This window comes from Trichomycterus rosablanca, chromosome 19 (assembly GCF_030014385.1).
Source record: "Trichomycterus rosablanca isolate fTriRos1 chromosome 19, fTriRos1.hap1, whole genome shotgun sequence".
Classification (NCBI taxonomy): Eukaryota; Metazoa; Chordata; class Actinopteri; order Siluriformes; family Trichomycteridae; genus Trichomycterus; species Trichomycterus rosablanca.
This window is the reverse complement of record NC_086006.1, coordinates 5441929-5469881: the sequence shown is the minus strand read 5'-3', so window position 1 is coordinate 5469881 and position 27953 is coordinate 5441929. Positions and strand designations below refer to the sequence as shown.

The following is a 27953-nucleotide window of genomic DNA, read 5'->3' as shown; positions in this document are numbered from 1 at the left end:
CCAATTTAAACAGTGCAGTACCTCATACTGGCCCAGACAGCAGTCTTTGTCATTTTGTACTTGAACACATGTCAGCGGGGTTTATCATAAAAAAGGCCAGTAAGTCACCTGAACAAGTTTGAGAACGATTTAATGTCCCCTTCCAACAATCAATGTGGTTGCTGGGAGGATTTTTCTTTCCATAATATTTAGTTTATTTCTTTTTTATTTAGTAGACAAGATGATTTAAGACTAGAGTCAGGAAGTAAGTAGTGTTTATGCGTTATTTTAAAAGGGATTTGATCTAAGACCTATCCAGTTAAACACAGTTAAATGCAAACTAACTGTCCTCAACGCAATGCTTCTGTGTTATATTGTTGCAAAGGTCAGTGTTTTGTCCTTATGTGTATAGTCTTATTGATTTGTGCCAGAAAAAGAACAAATACACAAATTACTGTAGCTATTTAAAATGCTACAATTTATTTGTGAATTTTACATTCACATGATATAGCATTCCCTAAATGAAGAAATGATTCAATGTTAGAGATAAAGTGTCCAAATATATTTATTTTTCCAAAAGAACATTTAAGTAAATACAGTAATACAGTACTTGAACAAAGGAATATTGAGTGTTTAATTATTACTGGACATTAATCCATACAGTACTGGTGTCTGAAAGAATTTTAATACATGTGCACACTATATGTATAGTTCTTAGAGCTGGATGTTTTTTTCCTCTGCCACAGTTAGACACAGTACTTCCAGAAGCAATCAGCTCCACTGCCTCTCTTTCTGTAAGGCCTTTTAATACCAAGTATCTGACTGAGTGATGTTACATGGCCTGGTTTGTCCAGCAAAACCTGTGACCGACACATTAGTTAATCCATTCAATCCAACAATAAAATAAATGTAAAATGTTTAACAGCACAGTTTAAGTTTATCTCACCTCTTTTAGAGCAGCTTTAGGTAGCTGTCCGGACACTTTTAGATCTAATAAAGATAGCTATTGTTAATGCCGGAGCAAAAAATATATGTAGTTGGAGGTAAGGTGGTGCACATATTTTACAAAAATGAGTCTCACCATCTCTGGAGAGCAGTGGAGAGTAATCGAGACCTGCTGTCCTTTGAAGGAGGCTATTAAGATACAGTTCTTCTGGACTGACTGCTTCAGCCTCCTCTGTCAAATCTATAACAACAACATACAGTACTTACACAAATAAAGTCCACTATTTTTTATCTTTAACATTCCTGATTATTTCTGTTTTTTGCAGTTAAATCCTGACAAACCATTTTTACTTTAAATACACAGTCGTCGCCACAAGTCCACTAATTGTGGTTGTCCCAGACACCAGAATTTTACTCACCGGGTAAGTAAGACATGTCAGCTGTTTCTGAGACAGGATGTGCCAGCAGAGAGCCGATGGAGAGCAGCAGAAGAGCCCAGGAGAGAAAAAAGTTAAAGATCATCTCTACAGAAACGCACTGCTGCTTCTCAGAACCGAGCAAAGTCAGTGAAAGTGTGGCAAATCAGATGAACTCTGAGCTTTTATACTTCCCTGTTCCCCAAAAGCCTCAGGTTGAATGAGTACATGACTGCTGTTTTATTGAACATTTTGCATTTTGAACTACACTTGCGTCAAAGAACAGGGCTATAAAATCAGGCTAGGTATCAGGCCAGGTGCCCCGTGTATCAGGTCTGTCGCTATGGTTTATTACCACTTTTTTTTTACTAGATGCATAAACTGGGGGACACAGGTGTCCAAATGTCCCTCTATTCCCCCTCATAAAAGTCTGTCTTAGTCAGAAAATGACCCACCTATCTTTGGTGACTTTTATGATAGGTACTTATAAACTAATATAAGCAAACATTTATATTTTATAGAACACTTTGGGTTTGTCAGCAAAACCATGTAAAATAATTCATTTGAAAGGATTTAAAAAATGATTTAATTTGGTGATTACAATAGTGTCCTTACTCGTGGGCTAAGTCTGTTGTGCCCTGCTAACTCATTATCAGACCAAAAACCAAGTTGCCATATAATTTGTTTTTAAAATTAGTAGAATATTCTAAGAAGAGCTTTGTAAAAAATAATATTTTAGGTGTCCTCCAATATACATATATATTGTGATAACAGTCTTGTTTTAGTTAATTATTTGTTTATGCATTTAGCTTTAATAACTGCTTCATTATAATCATTGTCTCAGTGTCCCAGCATAAATGTGAACTAAAGTGACCTGCACAGAGCCCTGACCTCAACCCGAGAGAACCGCTTAGAGCTTATGTGAAACATTAATTCATGTCTAACATCAGTGTATGACCTCACAAATGATTTTTTACTAACCAGGCACAAATTCCCATAGGCACACTCCAAAGTTTTGTGAATGCATTTTCTTAAGAGTGATTAAGCATATGGGTCTGACCCTGAGAGCTGCTTTCCATAACACCAGTAGATGGCAGCTCTAGAGCTACTTCATCTCAGAACTACACATCAGACTTTCTGAATCTATGAGCCAAGATGCTGATGTAGATTTTGTTTAAAGAAAGTGTGTTATTAGCCCTGACATCATTTACTTTAATGTAAAGCACGAGAGTGTTTAATAATTTAGGATTTAATAAATACATTAACCATTTAAAGAATGTTTACACATACACATGTAACATAAATGCTCGTAAAGAAACCCAAATGTAGCCACAATTTACATTCCCAAAAGGATTTTGACCAATAAAAAGATTTAAGGTATATTATTGGGGATGTATTTGGACTATATTAAGCTAAAGCTTGAAACAGGACTGATGAAGCACCTACAAGTTTGATTGTTTTTTGTTTGGACTTTGATGCCTTGTCAGCTTAGATTACATAATCTCATTAATTTGACTGTGATTTGTAAGTTTTTACAAGCTTTTATAATTATTTTTGTTAGATTGTTGTGCATTTCAGTTTTTAAGTTATTTTAGTTCTACAGACATGGTTTCATCTATTTAGAAACTAAATGGTTTAAACACATATAAACACACAAAAAAAGTTTATATATAAGTTTACTGTGGGTTTTCTGAAAGAATAAAGACTAGTTTATTTCAGGAGCTTTCGTTTTTCATACACTAGGGCGGCTGTAGTAACACAACTGCTGAAGTTTGTCCTCATTGGCTTCCCAGTGAGCTCAGGTTCACAAACAGGGAAGAGTTTCTCCTCACACCTACACACAGCAGCAGATGTAACACACACACATACACACAGGGCTGTAATGTGTGTGTTGTATTTATACTACTGATTATATACATACATGAACACAGGACAGTCTAATGTCCACTTACAAGCTGCGTATTAGCTTAGCATAAGACACTTTATTCAACAAGTAGCAGCAATACAACAACAACAACGGTCAGGTAAGATCCGCTTAAATAAAACCATCTTCACCTCAGAACAGTTACCAACTAAACTGTGTTCAACTTAAACTAAACAGATAGTTAGTGAAGCTTTAATTAATGCGTTTCACTTTTTGTCGGTGTGGAATTTACCTTTGTGTGTGTGTGTGTGTGTGTGTGTGTGTGTGTGTGTGTGTGTGTGTGTGTAGGTGTGTGTGTGTTGGACAGACCGACCCTCGTAAAGTTTTGACTTTGTACTTGATTTTAAGCACTTTTATTGTTTTATGTTAGTTTGCTAATTTTGTCAAACCTTTGTTTTGTTTCCACGCGAAATTCACCTCAGAGAACCAACTCACAAGTGCTGCTGTTCTATTCAACATTTACCATTGTGTCGACCGATTCGATATTGTATATCGAAAACCGAAATTTCGATATACCGAAATCTTATAATCCAAACTCTTTAAAACTGAAATTTGTTTATTGTTATGACAAGGGCTGAAGCACCAGGCTCCTGGGGACTTTAATCCTCACACACATTAACTCTGCGTGTAGAGTTGATTTAAACTTGTGTACTGATGAATCTTGTGTAACGAGCAACTGCCTGTTCTGTCAAGAATGTAATCAAAGTGTAAAACATGACGTTAAAATCCTATTAAATAAATACAAAACAAATAAATTACATTCATTCGTGGTACCCAGGTTGTGTCTTTGCCTTCTGATTAGTCTTTCCAAGTGGCACCAGAGTAAAGCACGGATCGAGTATACGGTTTATTATTATTCTTTGTGTTTTAGTGCAGTTTTAAATAAATGACAAAAGCATGCAGACTGTCATATTTTTTGCTTTGTACCACTTAATCAACTGTTCATACTTTTTTGGCATTGCAAGGTTAGTAGATACTGAAGAAGCAGTAAAAATGGGAGCTGATTTTAATGATGGAATGTTTGTGTATGGTTTCATTTTAATGGCATTGTATAGATTCATATTTACACACCCAATCACTCAGGTTTCCAGTTCCACCTGTGTGTGGAATCAGTAAAATGCACATAGCGTCATGACCTACTTTTGTTTATTGAAAGGACAAAGAACTATTGGCTTACCATTACACCAACATATTGTGTGCCATTGGCATGGTTAATATTATATATTACATTTTACGTTGATAATTTGTTTGTCAGTTTTGTTTGAAGTTTATTAAGGGTTAAAAAAACATGTTTCGTCATACTTTGTATCACTTGCCTTGAACTCTAGAGGATTTCTTCAGAGGAGAGGAAATCAGAGTGTATGTTACAACTAAGCATTTATATTAGACAAATCTAAATGCTATTTAATAAATTCCTTAATGTTTCCTTTGTCTCATAGCTCGTCCCTGTTGGCCAACACACTAAATACTTTAAGCAAGTTGCTTTTCCATGGCCATGAGTAGTCATGGCGGAGCTGGAGGTGGATTCATCTAACTTAGCACCAGTTCAGGAAGGTAAGACTCACAAAATGCTTTTCTGACACTTTTGCCACAAATAAGACTCAGCAGGTAGACTCACTGCTTCTCCTTTTATACCATATGCATTATTTAACTCTGGATTTAAGATTAGTTTTGTGTCAGGTGGAGTAGTCAACTGTTTTCTATCATGTCATGAGGTGCAGTCCTGAAGTGTTAAATCTTATGGACATTCCAGGTGCATTTCTGTTAAACTACCATTGTGGGAGTGTATAAATGTAGGATTCCCCTAAAGCCTGCCAAATCTTTTATAGTTTTTGGTAAACACTTACACATGCCTGCGTTTTGCTGGACTAAAATAGATAGTTTTGTAAAATTGTTTGTAAAAAAAAATTGTTTGTAAAATTGTACATTTGTGTCTTCTTTTAAATAATGATGTTCCTAAATATAACTTTTTAAGAAGACATATGGGAAAGGACTTCCCTTTCCGCTCCTCCTTCATACAATGACCTCATTGTAGGGGGTTTACTTTTTTTTCCCAGTTAAACAAACACTGACTTGGCCACTGTTAGGTACATCAGTTACATCAATTGACCTTCACACTTAACACACATTTTTATGTTTGTCTGTTTTTAATTGTGGGAAATTATGAATGAGTTTTAAAAAGAATTTAATATTGTTTACCACAAAGCCATCTTAAACCGACAAAAGGTAGAGGAACCCAGTCAGCTAAACTACTTGGTTAATAGCTAACATATTGGTAATTTTGAGCTTGGATAGCCTGACAAATGCCCCAGACCAGCTGGAAAAGTGGAAAAGCTATTTGCTGTCTTTAATCTGTCTTTTAGCAAAGAGTTGTCACATTGCAGGTTGTAATTATATAATATACCAGCAACTAGGTCACTATTGTTACTAACAGTCTTTAAACAACACTAATAGTCTGTCGGTTAACTGGTTAACTTACTGCTGCAGATTCATCTCAGCATGTATTTACTAGGTTGAATAGCTTTTGAGGGCACTGTGTTTTGGCATTTTGAAATAGAAAATCTGTTAACCTCACAATTATGTTGAAATAAGTGACATTATCTGTAAGTGTTTGTTTAACAATTTCAAGATAAGGTACAGTGCAAATATTTAATCATATCAAAGATAAGATAATTGAAATACATAATAAATACATAATTGCATGTTTTTGATTGATTATATATGAACATAGATGACTTCCTACAACCAATTTATATATTTAAGTAAGTACAACACTCACTAGCAGTCAGGTGAGAGAGTTATCCACATGTAGTGTAGTATAGTGTAGTATAAATAATAGCCAGTGAAACTTATTACCTAAAAGCTTTTGTTTGCAATGCGCCATTGTGATAAGTAAAACACATGTATAAGATTAGCCGTAATGCATTATAAAAGTGTTAGTTCTATAAAACAACCACTGATAATTTTTGGCCTTCACTTTTTATTTACATGTGTGATTTCCTCAAGTGTGGCCTTCCCATTATATCTTTACTGTGTCTGTCTCCTTTGTTTTCATTCTTGCACAGTTCACTGCCAGCTTATCAGTTGCTTTTCTTTCCGACGGCTGTCCTGATATAGAATGACATTGGGGAGGGGAATTTGGATCTCAGAAGAAAAGCAGCTCTCTTCCTTCTGATCTCTGACCCGTCCCCTGTCGCTTACCCGCATCCTCTATCCGCCCAGACTCCTAAATCTAGTCTGATTTATTTATATCCGTCTGCTGAAACTAACCTAACGGTTCTTAGCATTAAACAACAGATGGTGGTGAGGTGGTGTAATAGTAGTGCAGTGTGCGTATGTAAGCAGAGATTTGATGTTAATTAGACACTATTTTACTTTTGCTATCTATGTGTTCTCACTTTCCAGTTTTATTATGACTGCTACAGTTTCTAAAGGACAAATGTTTTAAGCTGGTATATTGTTAGGTTTGCGTGAGAACCGTTTCAGAACTTTTATCTCAAGCTAAAAATTTAACTAGACAAGACATGTAGTTATCTTACAAAAGCTTACATTCACTTGGACTTATCTCATGGCAGTCCTGAGATTGTAATGATTTCTACAACTTTTCTTTTTCTTTAACTGAATGACTGGAACACACAGTTATTTGCCTAAATCATTTATACAAGCAAACATTTGTATTAATTATGGCTTATTGGTCTTTGCTAATTTATGCAGGTGAACAAAGGACAAAAACTAGCTCGAAGCTGCCACCATCATCCCGGTGACGTTTTGCATAACTTGGTTGCAGTGTCACATACATTCACATCTTCACATACTGTGAAGATCCAAGTCAGATCAGTTTTAGGAATTGATTGATACTTAGTGTTTTTATTTAATTCATATTGAAAAAGGGAATAGACTAATCGAATAAGCTCTACTGGTTTAGTCATGAATTCATCTCTACTTGCTATTCAGTATTTTATTTCTTTACCATGCAAATTCAAACAAATTTTAGACGTTTTTAAAATGTTCCTTTCAAACAGCACCAGCTGGTCCTTTGCTCTTTCGTTGCTTTTGAAGTCAGTATTATCCTGTTTGTTGACACTTTTTGCAGCATGTGTATGTTTTTTGGGCCTGGCCTGAAGGAATGTGTAAGATAGGTGACTCGTTTCAGTGAAATGTAAGCGTCACTGTGCAAGAACCATGTAAAAACTAGTTTTTCTACTCGTGAGGCACACCCTGGGTTATAATCCATCTAGACTGTCTACCTCCTACCTGCCGTAGCATTTTAGAAAAGGAGCTGATCCTGCGTGCATCTTGATCTAATCAGGTAAAAATGTGTCAAGATCTGTTGTCTTTAGAAGTGGTGTGTCCGGTTAGCTAAGTAATGTCGCATTATTGGATCAAACTAAACAGGATTCCTGTACTTTGAGTCATGTTTGTTGTGTAAATTATCTGCTTACAAAATATGGTCGTCACAAAGACCTGGTTTGGGGCAAGGTAATTATTGGATCGGTTTTCTTGATTACCTGATTAGCACCATCCCTTACCTGTTTCACCTGTCAGCGGTTTATTCCCACAGAGAGCTGCACCACTTATGCAGCATTTAATTTAATAGCAGTGCAGGAATTTGAACTTGAGCTCTGCGCAGGGGTGGGCTAAAGTATTGGTCTGCCACAACACCTGAGCACCCATCACTCTTTATTTAACCCCTCTGATTGCAGCCTTCACTGAAACCACACCCCACCTGCAACAGATACTTTTCTAGCATTTTATGGGTGTATATGCTAAAATAAACATTTAATTGTATTCAGTAAAGTGTTTTCTTTACAGCAGGAGTGTGCTAATACATCTTTCTTTTTGCATATTTCCCATATCAGTCATTTAAAGCCTCTCAGTCTAATCAGGTTTTGTCTTACTGACATTCATTGCACTATGTTTTAGAAAATAGTGTCCATGAATACTTATTACAGTGTTCTTCCATCAGAAAAACAAAAGTCTAGACAAAACGTAGATAAAAACAGGGAGTTTGGGAGACTGAGAAAGAAAATCAAGGTTTTCTCAGCAGAACGATTTGGAATAAAAAGGTGGCTTTAGCATTAGATCAGGTATATCTGACCAAATGTTAGACTGATATAAACCAGGGACAAATTATACATGAGGTACCAACAGCATTAATGAAGAGTGAATTCTCTCACTGTCGTGTTTTAGTGTAGATGACATGTAATTAAAAAAATCTAAATGATTGAAAGCTGGTCTGTGTTCATTTGTTAAAAACTTTTTTTAATTTGCTGTTTGAGGTCATCTTTATTTTATGTCAACCACTTCTTTTCAACTGCCAGACATGGGGTCTCACAAAGAGCAATCCTTCGTACAGAGAGTTGCAACAGCAACAAAACAACAACAAACTCAAAAATTGTCACTGTCTAATTACAAAGTGCAGAGTAAAAAACACAGATTGATAGGAATTGTTTGCATATGGAGGCACAATCCTGAGACCTAAATACAAGACCAGCACTGAAGCACCCACAGCTATTCAAGACTCAGGCTGTAGCTGCGGTCTCGATTACAGGGTGTGTATGTGCCTGTATAAGCAAGCATGTGCTAAATCACTGAGTCTGTTGAAACTTGCTGCATATAGAAGGGCAGAATTGGATGTTGGGGAAGTTGATTTGTGGCAGGCATGTGGGACAGTCAAACAGCTGTTTATATGCTTTTGAATCTGAGAAAAAGCTCGGTATGAGGGTAATATATCCTCATAAATACGACAGTCCTTTTCTTTAGGAGTTTGGATAATGCGTATTTTAGAGGTGTCAATCATTTCTAGTAGAGCAGCATACCTGATGAAACCGTATCCATGCAACCAAACGCACAGAAGAGAATCAACATTAATAATATTAATAATGTTTGGTATCTATCTCACTTTATGTGAAATAAAAAATAATGGTTGAAACAAATGGGAAGTTAAAACAAGAACAAACGAACTAAACATTTTACTATTTTATTTTACAAAAAAATTAAGGACATGATACTTGTGAATACACAACCATAAACCACATATCTAAACAGTGTTCAGTGATAGTTTTTTTTATCTTCACACTCTATGAGAAAAAGAAAGTAAAATTAACATTTTTATGAGTTTTGTTTATTCCAACCATCTGCACAGTTCTAAACTCTCTATAATGTTCAATTATAAACTCAAGACCCAAACCCCAAAACTGATTTTTCTCATCATGACCACATTTATTATGTGTTTTGTGGTGGAACAGCAGAACTCAATTGTTGTTTGTGGTCCACAACAATGTGTACAAAACAATTTATGCCAGTTTGTAGTAAAATACTATAACAAAATGAATTCATCTGTAAAATGTGTAGGTGAATATGAACCTTTCTCTGCTTTACCAACTGCTTAACTGCTGCCTAAAATAAGTGTAAAGGATAATGAGCCCAAAGTGCAGGTTTAGTGTAGAAGTTGTGCAGCAAATGGTTAATTATAATGAATCAGATTGCATATTCCTGTGGGGGATTTGGAAAGCAGATCTGCCCAGACAGTTTCAGGTTAGCAGAGCCTAATGAGATGGTGAAAGTTTAGAGCACAGCTCTAATGGTTTATAGATATCGCAGTAGAAACAGCCACATCTCTAACATTTAAAGACATTTCTTACATCACACATTAAATACCACCCAGCCCCGCTGTTGTGTGTTACGTATCTTCATAACTTGCTTTTACTTGCAGGAGGCAAATGTTTTTAAGCATTACTCTCAGAGACTTGCTAACACTGGCCCAGTGCTGTTTTAATCATTTTAAAAAAACAGTAATTTTAAAAGCAGTCCGTATCGAACAATTCTTCAGGTAATTTTGATTTATTGGGCATGTCTGATTACTTAAAATATTCTCTCTTATTGCAAAGGTTTGACTAAAGTGTGTCTTACAATTTCAAAGTAAACGCTGTTGTTTGAGTGTCTGTCTTATGGTTAAGAGCACAGAAGGATGTGAATTCCACAATGTTTAAATTTAAAACCTCAGTTGTTGTCATGTGATACTGTTAGTTTATGTTAGGTTTAGTTCTTTGCCTTCTAGGTTGTTAAATTTAGAATAGGGTGAATACAGCTGTGTTGTGTTTTGTCTGTAGTATGTGTACATCTAAGAACATTTATGTTTATAAATGTTACTGCCAGGTGTTTACTGTCAGAGAGACTAAACGTCTGAACTCGCTGATACTGGATGGTGTTGTAGAGGAAACTTATTCTAGGTTCAAGCTAATTCTAGATCTGGGTCAGTTATTTGAAAACTCAAAATTGCAGCGTGTTGTTAGTACTGTAAATTTGCTAATTGGGTGTATTAAAGATACATTCTGTTTAATAAAGTACACTCTTATTAGTAAGTAATAATAGATGGGGTATGTGATGCAGCCCTGATGCAAAGTTACTACCACCTTCTTGGATTACAGCCGACCATCTGTCAGGATCAACAAATCTCATCTCAGAGTGTAATGACTGTTTACTTTCTGACCTTGGCAAAACACTGCTGTTGTATGTACTTTCTGATTGTTGCATTCAAACTAGACCTATTCATATCAAAGTCTTCAAGTATAATCAGTAATAATCTCTTATAAGGAATTAGAAGGCCATGCCACACAAATAGATAGATAGATACTTTATCAATCCTGAAGGAAATTAAACTTTCTACACCCCCAAACCTACTCTTGGGAATGTAGACTTGTGAACCAGCATATATTGTCATGATTTAGAAACACAACACGTAGCATGTAGTGGAAGGTCAGTGCAAAAGCTCTTAAAAGTAATAAGATAAACTTGCTCTGTTTCAATTTACTCCACTCTTAAACCTTTTACCCCTTTAACATTTTGTTTGAGCAGCTCTTTCTAGTTGTTTTTATTGATTTTCTATCACTTTGTGCTGTTGTATTAAGAAGTGTGTTTGTGTTGCCACAGTGTCCCAGTACTTTTCACTGCTGGAGGATGGAGCACTAGCTTATAATCTACAGGAGCAAGAAAGTAAGTGTAATAACCCACCCTGTCCTCACACATTTACACTGTTTACTTCAACTACTTCTTACTAAAATAATCAATGTGCTCATCTGTAATATGAATTAATTACTATTAAAATCCAAATCCAATAAAACATCTTTCCTGTTTTAACAATAAACCTGATTCACTATTTGAAGCCTTTAATAATTGGCACATTATTATTGACAACACAGTTCACACATCCAGTAAATAACTTAAATAACAAATTACATATATTCTAATACATCAAGTGAATATCTGACTAGAAAAGAAGCTGAGAACTTTTCCTATTACTGTCATCTGTTCCCCACTAATCTCCACTAAAACAACACTAATCCACACACATGTTGACCTTTGTAGCTAGAAAGTGAAAACTGCATTTATCTGTACAGGAATTTCAATGTGTTTGATAAATGAACTGCACTGGCGTCATAGGTGTCACCAGTCCTTTTAGGCATAGGTTGCTAAATCTGTTCTTTGTTAGGCTTCCAGACATTTAACTTCCTGTCTCTTTCAGTGTACACAGACTGTTTAAAATCACTGTCCAGCCAAATTGTATGACTGCATAGACATTGTAATTTTCCCACATATACAAAGGCCCTGTTACAGATTGCACCTTACATCCTAGAAGTGCATACTTAATGTAGTTAAGGTGTAGCAAGGCCAAGAGTTTTTAGTTTGCATTTTAAATCCTTATTTGTGTAACATGTTAAATAATAAAATTGTGGCTGATTATGGAAAATTAATCTGTGCTGTTATAGTTGAATCATTCTACAGTAACAATGTACAGAGAAATCAGCTGGTTCAGAAAGACATCAGAGTAGCCAAAAGACTTCAAAATGAAGAGAAAGAAAGAGCTCACACACTTCGTCAAGCAACTCACCAACTGTAAGTATATTTATGCCATTTCCATAATAAAATCCCTGAACATAATTTATACTACATCAATTCCTGTTTAAAACCCTGGTGCTGTTATGAGATGACCACTTCCCAGCATTTAAAACGGAGGCCAAATAAATAATATAATAAGTAGTAATAGTTCATTTACAGATTATAGTCTCTTTTATAGAAACTGTCATGTATGGTTATGCATCAGTGACTTTTATTTTTGCATTCAGGTTTCTGTTAAATTCCACACATTGTTGCCTAAAAATGGGTGTGGTAGTGCAGTAGTAGTGTAAGTGCCTTATACCTCTGGTCACTGTCTGTGAGGAGTTTGTATGGGTTTTCATTGAATATACCAGTTTGATTTCAGCTCCAAAAACATGTCAGATGGCCGATCTCCCAAAACATACTTGCTGCTACAAGATGTGATCTACAGCAATTGATTGGTGACCAATAGATTGGTGCCCTGTCCAAGGTGTATCCACCTAGTGGCATGATTCTGGAAGGTGGAAGAAAACCAAACACCACACGTACAGTAACCAAAGACAGATTCCCAGGTTTGAAGATGTAAAGTATTGACAGTACCTACTGTATGTTATTCCACAATGCCACACATGTTTAGTCTTTTGTAGAAATGCTCAGGAATTGCTTTAGACATCAGTTTTGAAATGTTGAGCCCCCAGAGTGTGCGACTTTGTGGTTATGAGCTGCAGTGATTTAACGTAAAAATTATTTATAGTTATCCTGACTCATGCATATTACATTCTAAAGTTATTTTTAAAGAAAATTATTAAATATTAATCTAATCCAGGTGGTAGATTAAGCATGTTTCCCACAAAATATAATAATAATTATATATATTTTGTATGCAAAGGGAGGAGCAGGACTCCGAGTATGCCCGCAGGATTCAGGGTGAGATCCAGCAAGCGGCTGAGGCGGCATGGAGGACGGAGGAAGAGGACAAGGTATGTCAAAGTCTACACTTTAAGTTTTTTTTCTGGATGAGTATATCAAATGACGGCAACAAGTTTGCAGACTTTGACAAGTTATTGCACCTATCTGACTATTCAGAGGCAAAAACCAGGACTAAGAGTTCCAGGGACAAATTAACTGAAAGTGATTTTAACAGCCAGTTATTGTTTGACTGAAGAGCACCAAGTGTTGCATTTATTAATGATGCCATGCCATTATACTAAACAGTTAAATTGACTTTGTACTTTTGTACTGTAATCAAGACATTGTACATGTTGATCTGTTTGGTAGCTTTACGTAGAGATCAGACGATTGGTGCACTCTCAGTGCCATTCCAAACCTAGATAAAAGTAAGGAGGGTTGTGTCAGGAAGAGCATCTAACATAAAACTGTGCCAAGTCAGTTATACACACCAGAATGATCTACTGTGGCACTTAAATATGAGAGTAGCTGAAAGAACAAAAAGAAGTGAAGCTTACAGTCTTCTTCTTTTCCTTGGCCTTTGTCCCGTTTGGTTGCGGGGTCGGCTCTCGGCGGATCATGATCCGCGCATCGATTTGGCACAATTTTTACGCCGGATGCCCTTCCTGACACAACCCTCCCTATTTTATCCGGGCTTGGGACCGGCACTACAATGCACTGGTTTGTGCATCTAGCGGCTAGGTATCTATAGGACAATTCAGTGTTTCCAATTAGCCTGGTGGCATGTTTTTGGACTGTGGGAGGAAACCGGAGCACCCGGAGGAAACCCACGCGGACACGGGGAGTACATGCAAACTCACTAAGCCACCGTTCCGCCCGAAGTGAAGCTTGTGCCTATGATTGAGCTCAAAATTTTTGCTATTACCCTCATTTTACCATATTTCTTTTAGTTTTTCATGCTCTTAATAATTCTTTTTATAGAGTAGTGTATATTCTAAATTGTAGGGTATATTTTACTCTATTTTCTTTTAGTTTTCATGTTTTAATTGCTTATCTCTCTTGTTTTAATTTCGTATTTCCCAAATTGTAGGGTATATTTTACAATATTTTCTTTTAATTTTTCATGTTCTTAATTTTTTATCTCTCTTGTTTGAATTTCATGCTCTCTTAATTGTAACTAAATGTTTGCAAGAAGTCTTTCTGAGGTTCTAGATCTCAGGAATGTTTTAATGCTTTTAATTAATTTTTTTCTTTATGTAAAGCACTTTGAATTGCCACTGTGTATGAAAGGTGCTATACAAATAAACTTGCCTTGCCTTACAGTATTGCCAATTAATGATGACTGATCACAGAACCTTAAAATATCTATACAACATCCAATGCTGTCGTTTATCTGCACTTGATAAGTTATTCTCCAATCCTATTGCAAATTATATATTTTTTCATCTGTTTAGTATAAGATCAGCATTTTTTGTTTGTTTATATTTTGCCATGAAAGGAAGGATTATTTTTCCATTGTGTAGGTGAGTGGATATTTCTGAATAAGCTACATTTCAATCTTGGAAGCAGGCCGCGAAGGCAAATTCTATTTATTCATCAAACAGTCATCTTTCAACAGCATCCTAGAAAAACAGCTTGTGAAGTCAATGGGTTTGGTCATTTGGGAGTATCTAGAAGATGCCTCACATGTCATAGAGTGTCATAGCTGTCAGCAGTTGGCGTGGTTAGCACACCTTCGGATGAATAATTGGTGTGGCCCACTATTACGACCCACCCTATCATTCAGTAACAAAGTTTTTGTGTTTCATAATGTGGTTTGAATTTGTATTTGTTCTGCACATTCCGGTGTTTTTTTTTTGTCGGGTACTGATCTCTCTAATATATAAAATGGTCAGGTTTTTTTCTGTCTGCTTTTTATTACTGCATTTTCATTGGAATGCATAATGAGAATGTTTATAATTGAAAGTAATTGCATATGGTATGTCTGATTATAATTCTGTTCTGTATGATTCAATAATTATAGATATTTACACCCGTGCTGTGTTTTGGTAATTAAGGCTTCTGTGTGAACTGATTGTGTTACCTAAACACCATGGTTATCCAGTGATGTTTCATGAGCAGAGAGAAACGTTGCTGTTTCAACATGCCAGCTTTACCCTGAATATGCAAAAAATCCAGACAAAAAATGTAAACTGACACTATTGAATGTGGTAATCACACATATGCTGCAAATACAATGAGTAAATAAAGAACAGGTTAAAGAAGCAGTCTTAATTGGAATTTCTACAGTGTTTTGCTGAAAGCAAGTCAGCTACTCCAATAAATCTGGGCATTTTTTATGCCAAATAATAAAGGTTTGGCTGGCTCACTGCTCTTTACTTCACTTTTCCATTGTGTCGGCCCAGATAGACCACATCATAAACAGCTCACCAGGCTCCCTGCAGTAGACAGCCTTGTTCACAAAGCACAGCAGGGCTGTCAAATCTGCTAAATCTGTCTTACTAAATAAAATCCTTTTTTGTAAGTGCGCAAGGACAATTATGCACTGTCATAAATGCACTGATTTTGGATTTTTCTTAAGACGTTGTTTACAAGTTAAAATAATCTATATTCTTGACCTTATTTTGTGCCCTGAAAAAGTAATATGATCAAAGCTATTTTTATTGTACCGTCTCAAATTTGAATAGAGTAAATTAGGATTTGGATTAGTAAAGCATAAGCTTTATAGTAAACAGTGTGATAAAAATGTGGTAGCAGTTGTGAAGTAATGATTTTTTTTCACAGTATGCTATGTCACACACTTTTTTAAATCTGTGATCCCAAATTTAACGGTTGTTTTCATTCCCAAGTATCCCGTACAGTACCTAGATACACATGCTGGGTGGCACAGTGGCTAAGTGGGTAGCACTGTCACCTCACAGCAAGAAGGTCCTGGGTTCGATCCCCAGGTGGGGCTGTCTGGATCCTTTCTGTGTGGAGTTTGCATGTTCTCCCCGTGTCCTTGTGGGTTTCCTCTGGGTGCTCCAGTTTCCTCCCACAGTCCAAAGACGCACAAGTGAGGTGAATTGGAGATACAACATTGTCCATGACTGTGTTCGATATAACCTTGTGAAATGATGAACCTTGTGTAATGAGCAACTACTGTTTCTGTCATGAATGTAACCAGAGTGCAAAACATGACGTTAAAATCCTAATAAACAAACAAACAGATACACATGCTGAATTTGGTCACCTTTCTGCAGCTAGAAACCACCGATTGGTCTAGGGTGGCCAGACGTCCGGTTTTAGGTCGGACAGTCCTCCATCCACGTAACGCTTGGACGGACACTTAAAAATCCTCCTTTTGGAGTGAACTGGTTTCATTTTTGATCAATATTATCTGTCATTGGCTCGGGTACACATCAAAACAAATGCTTTGTATTTCATTGGTTTGTGGCATGTCTGATTTATTTTTTTTCTACAAAATTAAACATTTGAAAGAACATCTTCCAAGAGTGGTGATTCCATAATTTTTGCCAGGGGTTGTAGAATTATTGCTTAAATTGGTCAAAAACTCTGTTATATGGGTTATGGTTTCATTCTGTGTGTTGTAGTATCGTGTCCCCCTGTTCCTAATATGACGTCCTCCTTTTTGTGACTATGAATATGGCCACCCTAGATTGGTCAAATGTAGTCGTCCAGGAGTGAGAGAATGCGATAACCATATTCAAAATCCAACTGCATTCGAGTATATTGTGGTGCCACTGTGGAAAACATTCAAAATATAAAAACACAACTTAAACAGCGCTACAAAAAATTCAAGACCATGATAAGCTCAGCAGCACAAACTGAAAATCGTCCTGTTGGTACTTTGATTGTTTACTGTTACTGTTGCAGATTTTCTCTCAGTAACTAGTTCAGAATGCCATTACAGCCTGAAATACAGAAAACTACTCCTACTTTCACTGGTAGACTTGTGCAGTCATAAACAGACAATAGCACGGTAGTTACGGTCTGGATAATTCTGGATCTGAATGCACATTGTATTGCACTGTATTGTACCATGCAATGGAAAGGGCGCATAAAAATCCATTACAGAGCGCCTTCTAAGCTGTTACTCTCCAATGCTACACTGCCATCTTGTGGACATTTTACTTAATTTACCTCTACTGTTTCTAAAGATACAGTAGAGTACCTCTAATGTTTAATATGCATTTGCTAAATATTGCTTGGTTTTGAAAGTATTTAGTGGGCGTGGTCAGGTCGAGGCCCAATACACACACGTTTAAATGCATAGCAGTTCTGATTACAGGCTGTTAATAACAAATAACGAGACCACAAAATACACACAAGTTAAATGTTTAAACCTTTTGACATTAGTGGTAATACTCAATACATGGCCACAAGATGGCAGTGTAGTATTTCAGAGTAACAGTTTAGATGGCATGCTGTATAGTCTTTTAATTTACAAGTGATCAAGCTGGCCAAAAAACAATCCCAAAATGATCCAGTGTTATCAATAATAGATTATTTATATTACGTGAAATATCCACTGACTGCTGGAAAAAGGATGGTGTAGCATATACATTTGTACCTACCTGCGGAATCCCTCATATGAAGGTCATTCAAATGTTTTTTATGTCTACACTGACTCTTTTTGTATTTATATCCTAACAGATTTCCATCTACAGGGGTTGGACAAAATAACTGAAACACCTGGTTTTAGACCACAATAATTTATTAGTATGGTGTAGGGCCTCCTTTTGCGGCCAATACAGCGTCAATTCGTCTTGGAAATGACATATACAAGTCCTGCACAGTGGTCAGAGGGATTTTAAGCCATTCTTCTTGCAGGATAGTGGCCAGGTCACTACGTGATGCTGGTGGAGGAAAACGTTTCCTGACTCGCTTCTCCAAAACACCCCAAAGTGGCTCAATAATATTTAGATCTGGTGACTGTGCAGGCCATGGGAGATGTTCAACTTCACTTTCATGTTCATCAAACCAATCTTTCACCAGTCTTGCTGTGTGTATTGGTGCATTGTCATCCTGATACACGGCACCGCCATTGGATGCACATGGTCCTCCAGAATGGTTCGGTAGTCCTTGGCAGTGACGCGCCCATCTAGCACAAGTATTGGGCCAAGGGAATGCCATGATATGGCAGCCCAAACCATCACTGATCCACCCCCATGCTTCACTCTGGGCATGCAACAGTCTGGGTGGTACGCTTCTTTGGGGCTTCTCCACACCGTAACTCTCCCGGATGTGGGGAAAACAGTAAAGGTGGACTCATCAGAGAACAATACATGTTTCACATTGTCCACAGCCCAAGATTTGCGCTCCTTGCACCATTGAAACCGATGTTTGGCATTGGCACGAGTGACCAAAGGTTTGGCTATAGCAGCCCGGCCGTGTATATTGACCCTGTGGAGCTCCCGACGGACAGTTCTGGTGGAAACAGGAGAGTTGAGGTGCACATTTAATTCTGCCGTGATTTGGGCAGCCGTGGTTTTATGTTTTTTGGATACAATCCGGGTTAGCACCCGAACATCCCTTTCAGACAGCTTCCTCTTGCGTCCACAGTTAATCCTGTTGGATGTGGTTTGTCCTTCTTGGTGGTATGCTGACATTACCCTGGATACCGTGGCTCTTGATACATCACAAAGACTTGCTGTCTTGGTCACAGATGCGCCAGCAAGACGTGCACCAACAATTTGTCCTCTTTTGAACTCTGGTATGTCACCCATAATGTTGTGTGCATTGCAATATTTTGAGCAAAACTGTGCTCTTACCCTGCTAATTGAACCTTCACACTCTGCTCTTACTGGTGCAATGTGCAATTAATGAAGATTGGCCACCAGACTGGTCCAATTTAGCCATGAAACCTCCCACACTAAAATGACAGGTATTTCAGTTATTTTGTCCAACCCCTGTATATCCCAACATTTCCTCCCGTGAGTTGCCATAAGGATCAATGAGTGATTGTGAGGTCCTAATATAATTCAGTGCCTTTCCCAGGGTGTATTTCTGCTTTTCAGCCAGAATAGACTGTAGATACTAAGCAAACCCTGACAAGTTAGTAAAGATGAATAAAATAAATATTAATATTAATATTTATAATATAAATATTAATATAAATAAGTAATGTTAAAGTACTCTGACTTTACTAACATTATGGAAGTTTTATAAATAGATGTTTTGTACAGGCACATATATGCTTTTCTTGTATTTGCAAAAACTTATTACATAATTTAATTTGCATTTAGGGTCATTTACATACCAGCATTTCCCAATGTAGGTTATTTTGTATTTTTGCAAAATTTGACTGTAAATGTAACATTGATGGAAACTCTAGGGGAACTCCTAACCGTTCAGTTGTACATTTAACTCCCCCATGCCTGCAAGCTGCCCGTTGTAGTGGTACAAAACCTGTTTTGCAGTACCACACAATGTTTTAGATGGTTCAGCATGGTGGGCTTGAAGTGCAAGGCTAGCAAAGACTTCAGCTCTTTCATGATTATGCATGGAAATTCCGCTGCTGACGTCAACAGCCTGACATGCGTAGCGTACTTGTGGAGGCTGTGAGATGTGGTGTGTGTGTGTGTGTGTGTGTGTGTGTGTGTGTGTGTGTGTAAGAGGGTGCGTGGGTTAGCTGTAGACACTTTTTACAGTAGCAAAACCACAGTTCTTATCATTAGGTCTTTTAAGATGGTTCTGTTTTGACCTGACCTCTACTCACCGTCACTGGAAAAATAAACGTTTCAACGTCACATTTTGCATTTTGCTTGGTTAGTGAATTACAATGTGTCTTCTTTACTTTATTCATACCTCTACAGAAAAGGTTACCTTTGGTAATTCTTTACACTAAAGTCTTTCTGAACAGATGCCATTACTAATATGAATGTAGAGTTTTGGTACACTTCTACATCTTCAAAAAGTGTGTTCATTCTGACCATTAATTAAAAATAGGAGCAGTTACTGCAGAGCTTTTTGGACCGTCAACCTCTCTGAGGTTGGACAAAGTTTTGGCTCTGTCTCAAATCCCACACAACTGTTCTAAATAATATTTAAAATCAGTATACTAGCAATGGTGTCATTACTACTTTGACACAAGGTGTCTTAAATGGGATTTAAGATTAACAGCATACCTGCATGTTTAGTAACTTTCACTCTGTTAACTAAATGGATGTATAGTAAAAGTTGCACTTTTTAGTTCAGAAAAACAATGCTAACATCATTTTCAGGGAGTCATCATTCATTTGGATTAAAACTGTAAGTCTGTGTGATGTCACTATAAAGATTAATAAAATAAAATTAAATACACCTCCTCCCTTTTTGTTTTTCTGTGTAAATTTATTGTTTGTTTGTTTCCCCCATTAGTGAGGTTGACCATTTCAACATTGCAATACAACATACAAAATTGTATTAGATTTTTAAAAGTTATGTAACACTTTATATATTTTTTTATAATGTCATATATTTTATAGACTTTTACTGGTTTGGTTATTAATATGCACTTAAAGAGGCAAGAGTTAATTTTAGTTGTTATTTTCCCCCTTTAACAGGAAATAGCAAAACGAATCCAGGAAGAGGAAGAGTTGCGCCTCAGACAGATCAACAGCGGCCGAAGGACAGACGATAGAGGTATAACTTCTAACCTTTAATGTAATTTCATCTATTTCTGTTTAAATGTCATTTGTCATATACGTGTCTGATGAAATTCCGTCATTCCGTCACTTTTTAACCCCATTGAGTCAGCTTGTGAGACATGGCAGCCTGCCCTCTCTTACACAATATGCCAGGAACCCTTTGATGTGGCAATTACATCAACTCACTATCTGATCTGATGTGGGATGAGATGTGTGTAGATACACTTACATTGTCCTGCATAATAAATGGCCCAAACCCACACAACACTGGAATTTCAATGCTCTCCTACATCTGCCCCTTTCTTTAAAAAAAACCCCAAACGTTTACATGTGAAAGGACAAAACTATGATTTGAAACAAATAATGAATCACCTTTTCATTAATTACAGAATTATTTACCATGTGACTGGACTAGGATAGCACAAGCAATAAAAATTACTTTTGCTCTGCATTTTTTATTTTTTTGTTAAAAAGTAAGCATGTATATACAGGGGTTGGGCAAAATAACTGAAACACCTGTCATTTTAGTGTGGGAGGTTTCATGGCTAAATTGGACCAGTCTGGTGGCCAATCTTCATTAATTGCACATTGCACCAGTAAGAGCAGAGTGTGAAGGTTCAATTAGCAGGGTAAGAGCACAGTTTTGCTCAAAATATTGCAATGCACACAACATTATGGGTGACATACCAGAGTTCAAAAGAGGACAAATTGTTGGTGCACGTCTTGCTGGCGCATCTGTGACCAAGACAGCAAGTCTTTGTGATGTATCAAGAGCCACGGTATCCAGGGTAATGTCAGCATACCACCAAGAAGGACAAACCACATCCAACAGGATTAACTGTGGACGCAAGAGGAAGCTGTCTGAAAGGGATGTTCGGGTGCTAACCCGGATTGTATCCAAAAAACATAAAACCACGGCTGCCCAAATCACGGCAGAATTAAATGTGCACCTCAACTCTCCTGTTTCCACCAGAACTGTCCGTCGGGAGCTCCACAGGGTCAATATACACGGCCGGGCTGCTATAGCCAAACCTTTGGTCACTCGTGCCAATGCCAAACGTCGGTTTCAATGGTGCAAGGAGCGCAAATCTTGGGCTGTGGACAATGTGAAACATGTATTGTTCTCTGATGAGTCCACCTTTACTGTTTTCCCCACATCCGGGAGAGTTACGGTGTGGAGAAGCCCCAAAGAAGCGTACCACCCAGACTGTTGCATGCCCAGAGTGAAGCATGGGGGTGGATCAGTGATGGTTTGGGCTGCCATATCATGGCATTCCCTTGGCCCAATACTTGTGCTAAATGGGCGCGTCACTGCCAAGGACTACCGAACCATTCTGGAGGACCATGTGCATCCAATGGCGGTGCCGTGTATCAGGATGACAATGCACCAATACACACAGCAAGACTGGTGAAAGATTAGTTTGATGAACATGAAAGTGAAGTTGAACATCTCCCATGGCCTGCACAGTCACCAGATCTAAATATTATTGAGCCACTTTGGGGTGTTTTGGAGAAGCGAGTCAGGAAACGTTTTCCTCCACCAGCATCACGTAGTGACCTGGCCACTATCCTGCAAGAAGAATGGCTTAAAATCCCTCTGACCACTGTGCAGGACTTGTATATGTCATTTCCAAGACGAATTGACGCTGTATTGGCCGCAAAAGGAGGCCCTACACCATACTAATAAATTATTGTGGTCTAAAACCAGGTGTTTCAGTTATTTTGTCCAACCCCTGTACATATACATTTTTTATATACAAGATAGGTTGACTGACTTTTTTTGGGTGGTAAAGGATTTTATGTTTAAAGAAGAATATTTAAAATATTTGAATTAAAATTAATACATTGAATAGATTACTGCAGCTCTAAAAACAGCATTTCTTATACATTTAAAATAAATATAGTTTAATGACCATTTCAATCTTATTTATGTATTAAAGTGCATAACAATATAAGTTATGAAACCATTGGCAGCTTTAAATACCCACAATATTATTACCATTTCCTCTATCCTTTAATTTAAATAGTTTAGTGAATTTAATAGCCACTTTTTCAGTTCACTCTTCCATGTAAGCATTTTATTTATGCATGCTATTTGCTTTACTTCCCCCCACCACTAATATTGTGGCTTATTCGGTACTAATTTCCAAAAAATGAAAAGTGCTTTATTGGCACGCACATTTTTTAGTTTCTTTAAGCTGTTCTATTGCTTTTTTATCTGCTGACATTTGCACAGTTCTCATTTTTCTTTTACTTTGTTCCTGAATCCAGCCCAAATGAACTGTGTTTCACATGTGAAGCTGACCTTTCATTGTTGAGCTAGAATTGTTGGAGCTTCCAGTTTTATTTTTTATCTGCTGCATCCCTAAAATAATATACAGGTGTTTTGTAACAAGCAAGAATTATCCACTTTTCCTCAGTGAGGTTAAAAATGCCGAGATTTATTTCTTAACACTCTGATTTGTTCGTAAATTGTTTTTTTATGGATCCTTATGTCTCTTAAAATGCAAACATTTTAATGTACTGAACTGTTTTTGCTTGGCGTGACTAACAGCACTTGCTTAACTACTAACCCACTTCTGTTCCCCACTTTCCCACCTTGTGTTTGCATGTTGTATTTGCCAAAAGATAACAGCAGTGTCCACAACTCGCCACACACACCTTGGCCTAGTAGGCCCCTTTTTACTGCTCAGGAAGAGTGTCAGGACCATGCTAGGCATAATAGGGTGCGCTCTTTCTCCCCATCCACTTCTGACTATGAGGAGGACCACTGGACAGATGTAAGACCTGGTTTTAAAGACCGCAGAGACACAGTCAAGCAGAGAAACCGGTCAGACCATGAGCTACCCCTCGGGAGCCATTCAGGACAAAACCACAGGACCTCTGCCAACCAGAATGGCATGACCAGACCCGTTCTAAATGGATGGAGCAATGTTGTCCAACTGATAAAGAATGACCTAAGTGAGCAGGGCTACCTCAGGTACAGCTGTGATGATAAACTGTTTGAGCCTGTCTATGAACTTGAAACAATCTTAAGTAGGCGCCATCAGGCCACAGAGCAGCCTGAGAAAATACTGACCCGTCACAGCAGCATGAGAGTAGGACATAGTAGAGCATGGCAAGAAGAGTGTGTGGGCAGAAGATCGGACGGCAGGCTAGTAAGAAGGTTAAACAGCAGCAAGTCAAGATCAGGTGATGGACAAAGACATGTACGCTTTCAGGATGATGATCAATGGAATAATGTTAACAGTGACCGTCAAAGGACATCTGAAGGCAGACATGAAAGTATCCAAGCAGGGAGAAATGTCCAGATAGGCAGACCAGGATCCCTGCATGAGGTCAGCAGAACTTACAGCACAGGTGATTTTCAGCAAGCCAGCAGGGTGAGGAGCTTCCCCTTGCAGAAAGAGCAAGGACCCTGCAGGTTCAGGGAGCGTGGGGGTTGGGAAGGACACAGCTGCAGGGTTCAAAGAGAGTCCCGGGAGAGTGCACACTCCTGCAGAGATGAGTGGAGGCGGGAGGGAAGAGAAAGTAGACAGTACCGTGGAGAGCATGGCAGGAGGCACGGTCGACGGCAGGGTTATCCCGAGGAAAGGTCGAGCTCTGAAGATGAAGAAGAGGAGAGGGAGAGGGTATGGAGGAGGGAGGAGAGACAAGATCCAAGACCCTCCAATTGCAGCCTCAGTGTGTCCGGCAAAGGAAACTCACCTAAAGCAGGTAACCGAGTTCTGCCCCCACTGATGTGCACCCGAAGTCTGCAATGCTCTTGCTTCCAAATCATCATCATTCAATAAACAAGCTCAACCTACTCCTTTAGCCCCTCTGTGTGTTTTGGGGGTGGTCATTGACTATAACTTAATTCTTTCTTTGATTTGCAGTGGGACTAATAGGCTCCAATCGCTGAATTCTTTACTTCATTCTGTCTTTTTTCTGGATGCCAATGCTTGTTGGTGTTCTTCTCTATATCCTGTGCCCTTTTTATTTTATTCAACGTCTTGGTGACCAGTAAATTTCTTTAATTTATTAGAGGGGTTTTTGCATGACATTTAAGTTGTAAAGTTGTAATTAGAACTGTGAATGATGTGGGCAGAGTGAAAGCTTTGAGCTTTGAGTGTGTTTTCAGCAGACTTGCTGCAGGTAGTTGTTGGTTGTGAAAGTTCCCCCTATCATCTACCATTCATTCTCCCTCTGACTCAGTTCTCTTCCCACATAGGGATAGTAAGAGACAGAACTTGTCTAGACCTGGGTGAACTTGAGCAGGTCCTGCGGGATGAAGAACTCGCCCACAGACTCCAAGAATTAGAGGAGAAAATACACAGGCAGGTAAGAGATCTCCACATGACTGCTATAATCAGCTTCATATACCTGGATCTATCTAACAAGTTATTGATTGTATTACAGACATCACCCACTATAAATGTAATTCAAAATGTCAGCATTTATTGAATATTTACGGAAGTTAGTCACAGTAATGATCTCCTTTTGTTTTTAAAGGGATAATCAGTGTTTTAGTGGACTTGCCCTAGTACAGTGATTCTCCAAAGTATTTAAGGTCCACCTATAGGTCCTCTTAAAGGAACATGCACACCACATGTAAACTTCAGCATGATAACTTTTATGAGCACTTCCCATTTCACTAAAAGGCGTGAACCTGACTAGCATTGTGGTTTACCTCCTGAAATAAGCAAATCTGGACTTGCATTAATGAATTGCATTGTACCATCTTTTAACCTTTTGTAAACACTTTTCAACATTAGCAGTGCTGTCTATGTTGAGATTAACATGAATAATCTGTGGATAATTCTTTGATTTATCTAAGCTGTCTAAATAATTTAACTAAGTTGATTTAGCTGTTTTTTAACTGCACAATACTTATATATGCTTCATTATGCTGTTTTATTTGTTTTATCCTCAGAATTCTTCACTAGCCACTCCTTCACAGACACAGTACCCAGCAGGTGACTTCAGAGTAGCACAAGTCGCTCAAGATGAGGTAGGCAAATCTAGCATCTCTTCTACAGAAATATTGACAGTTAACATTTTGTTACTCAACATGGTGTCTTTTGCAGGAGATTGCTCGCTTCATACAGAAGGAGGAGTTAGAGGCTCAGATGCGGTCTGGACAGCTGGAGCACTGTGGGCCAGTGCGGGGGTACAGAGAAATGAGTCATGTTTATGACCACAACGGGGTCTATGACCGACAGGTTAAGAGCATTTCTTTCTACATCTTTATCTTTCAAATACATGCATAAAGCATAGTGATAGACTAAAATGAAATATAAGTGATGATTCACCATGAAAGATCTGTTTAGTCTTGGATTATGACCAATCTCTATGACCAACCCATTGTGTCTATTATTATCATTATTATTATACTGTACTATAAAACGTATAATTGTTTTGAATAACAAACTTAAAAAGTGAAGTAAAAATTGGTTTATTACATAATATGGGACATTTAGGTTTTATATTTCCCATAATAGACTTGTCCCTGCCCTTGTTCTGAACTACCCCTGCCTTGCACACTAAGTGCTTTCCGTGCTCTATCACACCCTCACATGCTGACTCAGAAATGACCTGCTAACCCCATAAAAACTCTTTTTATTCTTCATTCTGAAATGTATTTATAGTTTAGTAACTACAATGAAAATCCAGTGGTACACAGCCTGTGGTGACATATCCAAGAAGACAATGAGAAATATTATACATTTGGATTATACATTAATTTTGCCATAAACTACACTGTTACTGTTAGAAAATGATTTAAACTTGGGATTTGCTTAAACCAGGTTGAAAAAAAACAAAAACACAATAAAAACACACCCATTCTTATCATTACATTTATGTGGGCTAGTCTTCGAAAGATCATAAATAAAGTATATACATTCACTGCTATTAATCTGCACATCACAGATCTTGTCTCACATCATTGTGAAACTTGAAGTAGGATGTCACATGACATATTTTGCCCATCATATTACTTTGTGCCCAGCTTCATGAGATAATTCACATGACACAGGGCAGTCCTCACTCAAGTTCACTAGAAGTGAATTACAGACCTACATTTTCTGATCAGTACCTGGTAGCTCAACCACTTAAAAGCGGCTTTTACACCTGCCGAAATCAGAGTCCACATAAACTCAGGTCTGAAACAAAGAGTGTGACTGTAAATTCATCCTGTGGTATGTGGTGTGAGAGTAAGCAATCTATTGTATTGTAAATGTATTATAAATTTTACATCTGTTTAGTATGACAACTAAGTGTCCTGTTACCTAATCCTAATAACAGATGCAGAGGGAGAGACTTGACTCAGAGGGGTTTGTTTCTCCTGGTTATGAGAGCTCTCCAGAGCGCCAACCTTCCAGTCACACCACTATAGCAGTGTAAGTCCCTTGCTCTCCTGTCTGATCATACTAAACTAAACCTGCTTATTCTACTTGTTAATGTTGTTCTCTAATTGTTAATGATGATGTAGGCAGCCGCAGCAGCACACCAGGAATGTTGTTGAAGATCTGGATCCAACCTTTCCAAGGAATGACAGTGGGCCAGCAGAGCAGGACACTGGCGGTAGGTTGGGTTTTTTTTTTTTTACACTTCCTTGTATATTTTTGTTAAACTTTTTTAAATACCACCTGAAGTAATCAGGTTATTCTGTTCTTCCAGGAACCTTACAAATGCAAAGCACTTCACAGACAGCATCAAACCTGGAACCTGCGTTTGTGACACCTACCAAACGGCACCTACCAAAGTCTTTAAGAATAAAGTCCAAAGAGAAAAAAGAGAGCACTAAACGGAAAGGAAGCTGTAAGCAGCAGTGATGTTGGCAAGGGTCATGTACCTTTACAGTACTGATGTATTATTAATCATGAGCACTGGCACTTGAACAACAGACAACAGGGCATTTACCAGAACTTTAAGGGATTTCCCAGGTTTTACTTTTGATTTCTCTGGAAGGTTGGGGTCAGTTCATCCTCAAGCTTCGCTGGCCATAATAATGCAAATGGGTTTCTTTACAGTTTATTTAACTTTTATTTTTAGGGGAAAATAAAAAGACTCCAATGTACTTTTTGCAATAGTCATTTTTGTTACGGGGGGGATCATGGCACCTCTGGGAGTGTTCTATTTATTTCTGCTAGCTATTTTTTACATTACATTTGAGATGTCGAACTGACACTAATGTTAAAATGTGTACTAAACAAATGACTTTTAATCTACATAACAATTTCAGAAAATTATGTATTAGTCTGCATTCACATTAACATTTTTTGACAT

At 37.8% G+C, this 27953-nt stretch overlaps 2 protein-coding genes across 4 annotated transcripts; one reads left to right on the top strand and one right to left on the bottom strand.

Moving 5' to 3' along the window:
• Positions 1 to 526: 526 nt before the first annotated feature.
• Positions 527 to 3760, bottom strand: uts2a (urotensin 2, alpha). 2 transcript variants are annotated; one of them, XM_063015455.1, is made up of 5 exons: positions 3654 to 3760; positions 1344 to 1370; positions 1061 to 1165; positions 926 to 969; positions 527 to 839 (listed from the first exon to the last, which is right to left on the bottom strand). In XM_063015455.1, exons 1-5 carry the CDS (start codon positions 3721 to 3723, stop codon positions 726 to 728), a joined length of 360 nt encoding a protein of 119 aa, XP_062871525.1. In that variant the 5' UTR covers positions 3724 to 3760; the 3' UTR covers positions 527 to 725. The 2 variants fall into 2 exon arrangements, with proteins under 2 accessions (XP_062871525.1, XP_062871524.1); XM_063015454.1 differs by lacking the exon at positions 3654 to 3760 and having other exon boundaries at positions 1344 to 1446.
• ccdc187 (coiled-coil domain containing 187) lies at positions 3162 to 27744 on the top strand. 2 transcript variants are annotated; one of them, XM_063015453.1, is made up of 12 exons: positions 3162 to 3364; positions 4704 to 4818; positions 11197 to 11259; positions 12033 to 12159; positions 13031 to 13121; positions 20598 to 20676; positions 24895 to 25004; positions 25597 to 25674; positions 25751 to 25885; positions 26970 to 27064; positions 27157 to 27248; positions 27345 to 27744. In XM_063015453.1, the coding sequence occupies exons 2-12, from the start codon at positions 4770 to 4772 to the stop codon at positions 27497 to 27499; spliced, it is 1074 nt and encodes a 357-aa protein (XP_062871523.1). In that variant the 5' UTR covers positions 3162 to 3364; positions 4704 to 4769; the 3' UTR covers positions 27500 to 27744. The 2 variants fall into 2 exon arrangements, with proteins under 2 accessions (XP_062871523.1, XP_062871522.1); XM_063015452.1 differs by lacking the exons at positions 3162 to 3364; positions 4704 to 4818; positions 11197 to 11259; ... (1 more) ...; positions 13031 to 13121; positions 20598 to 20676 and adding an exon at positions 23122 to 24398.
• The last annotated feature ends 209 nt before the right edge of the window (positions 27745 to 27953 follow it).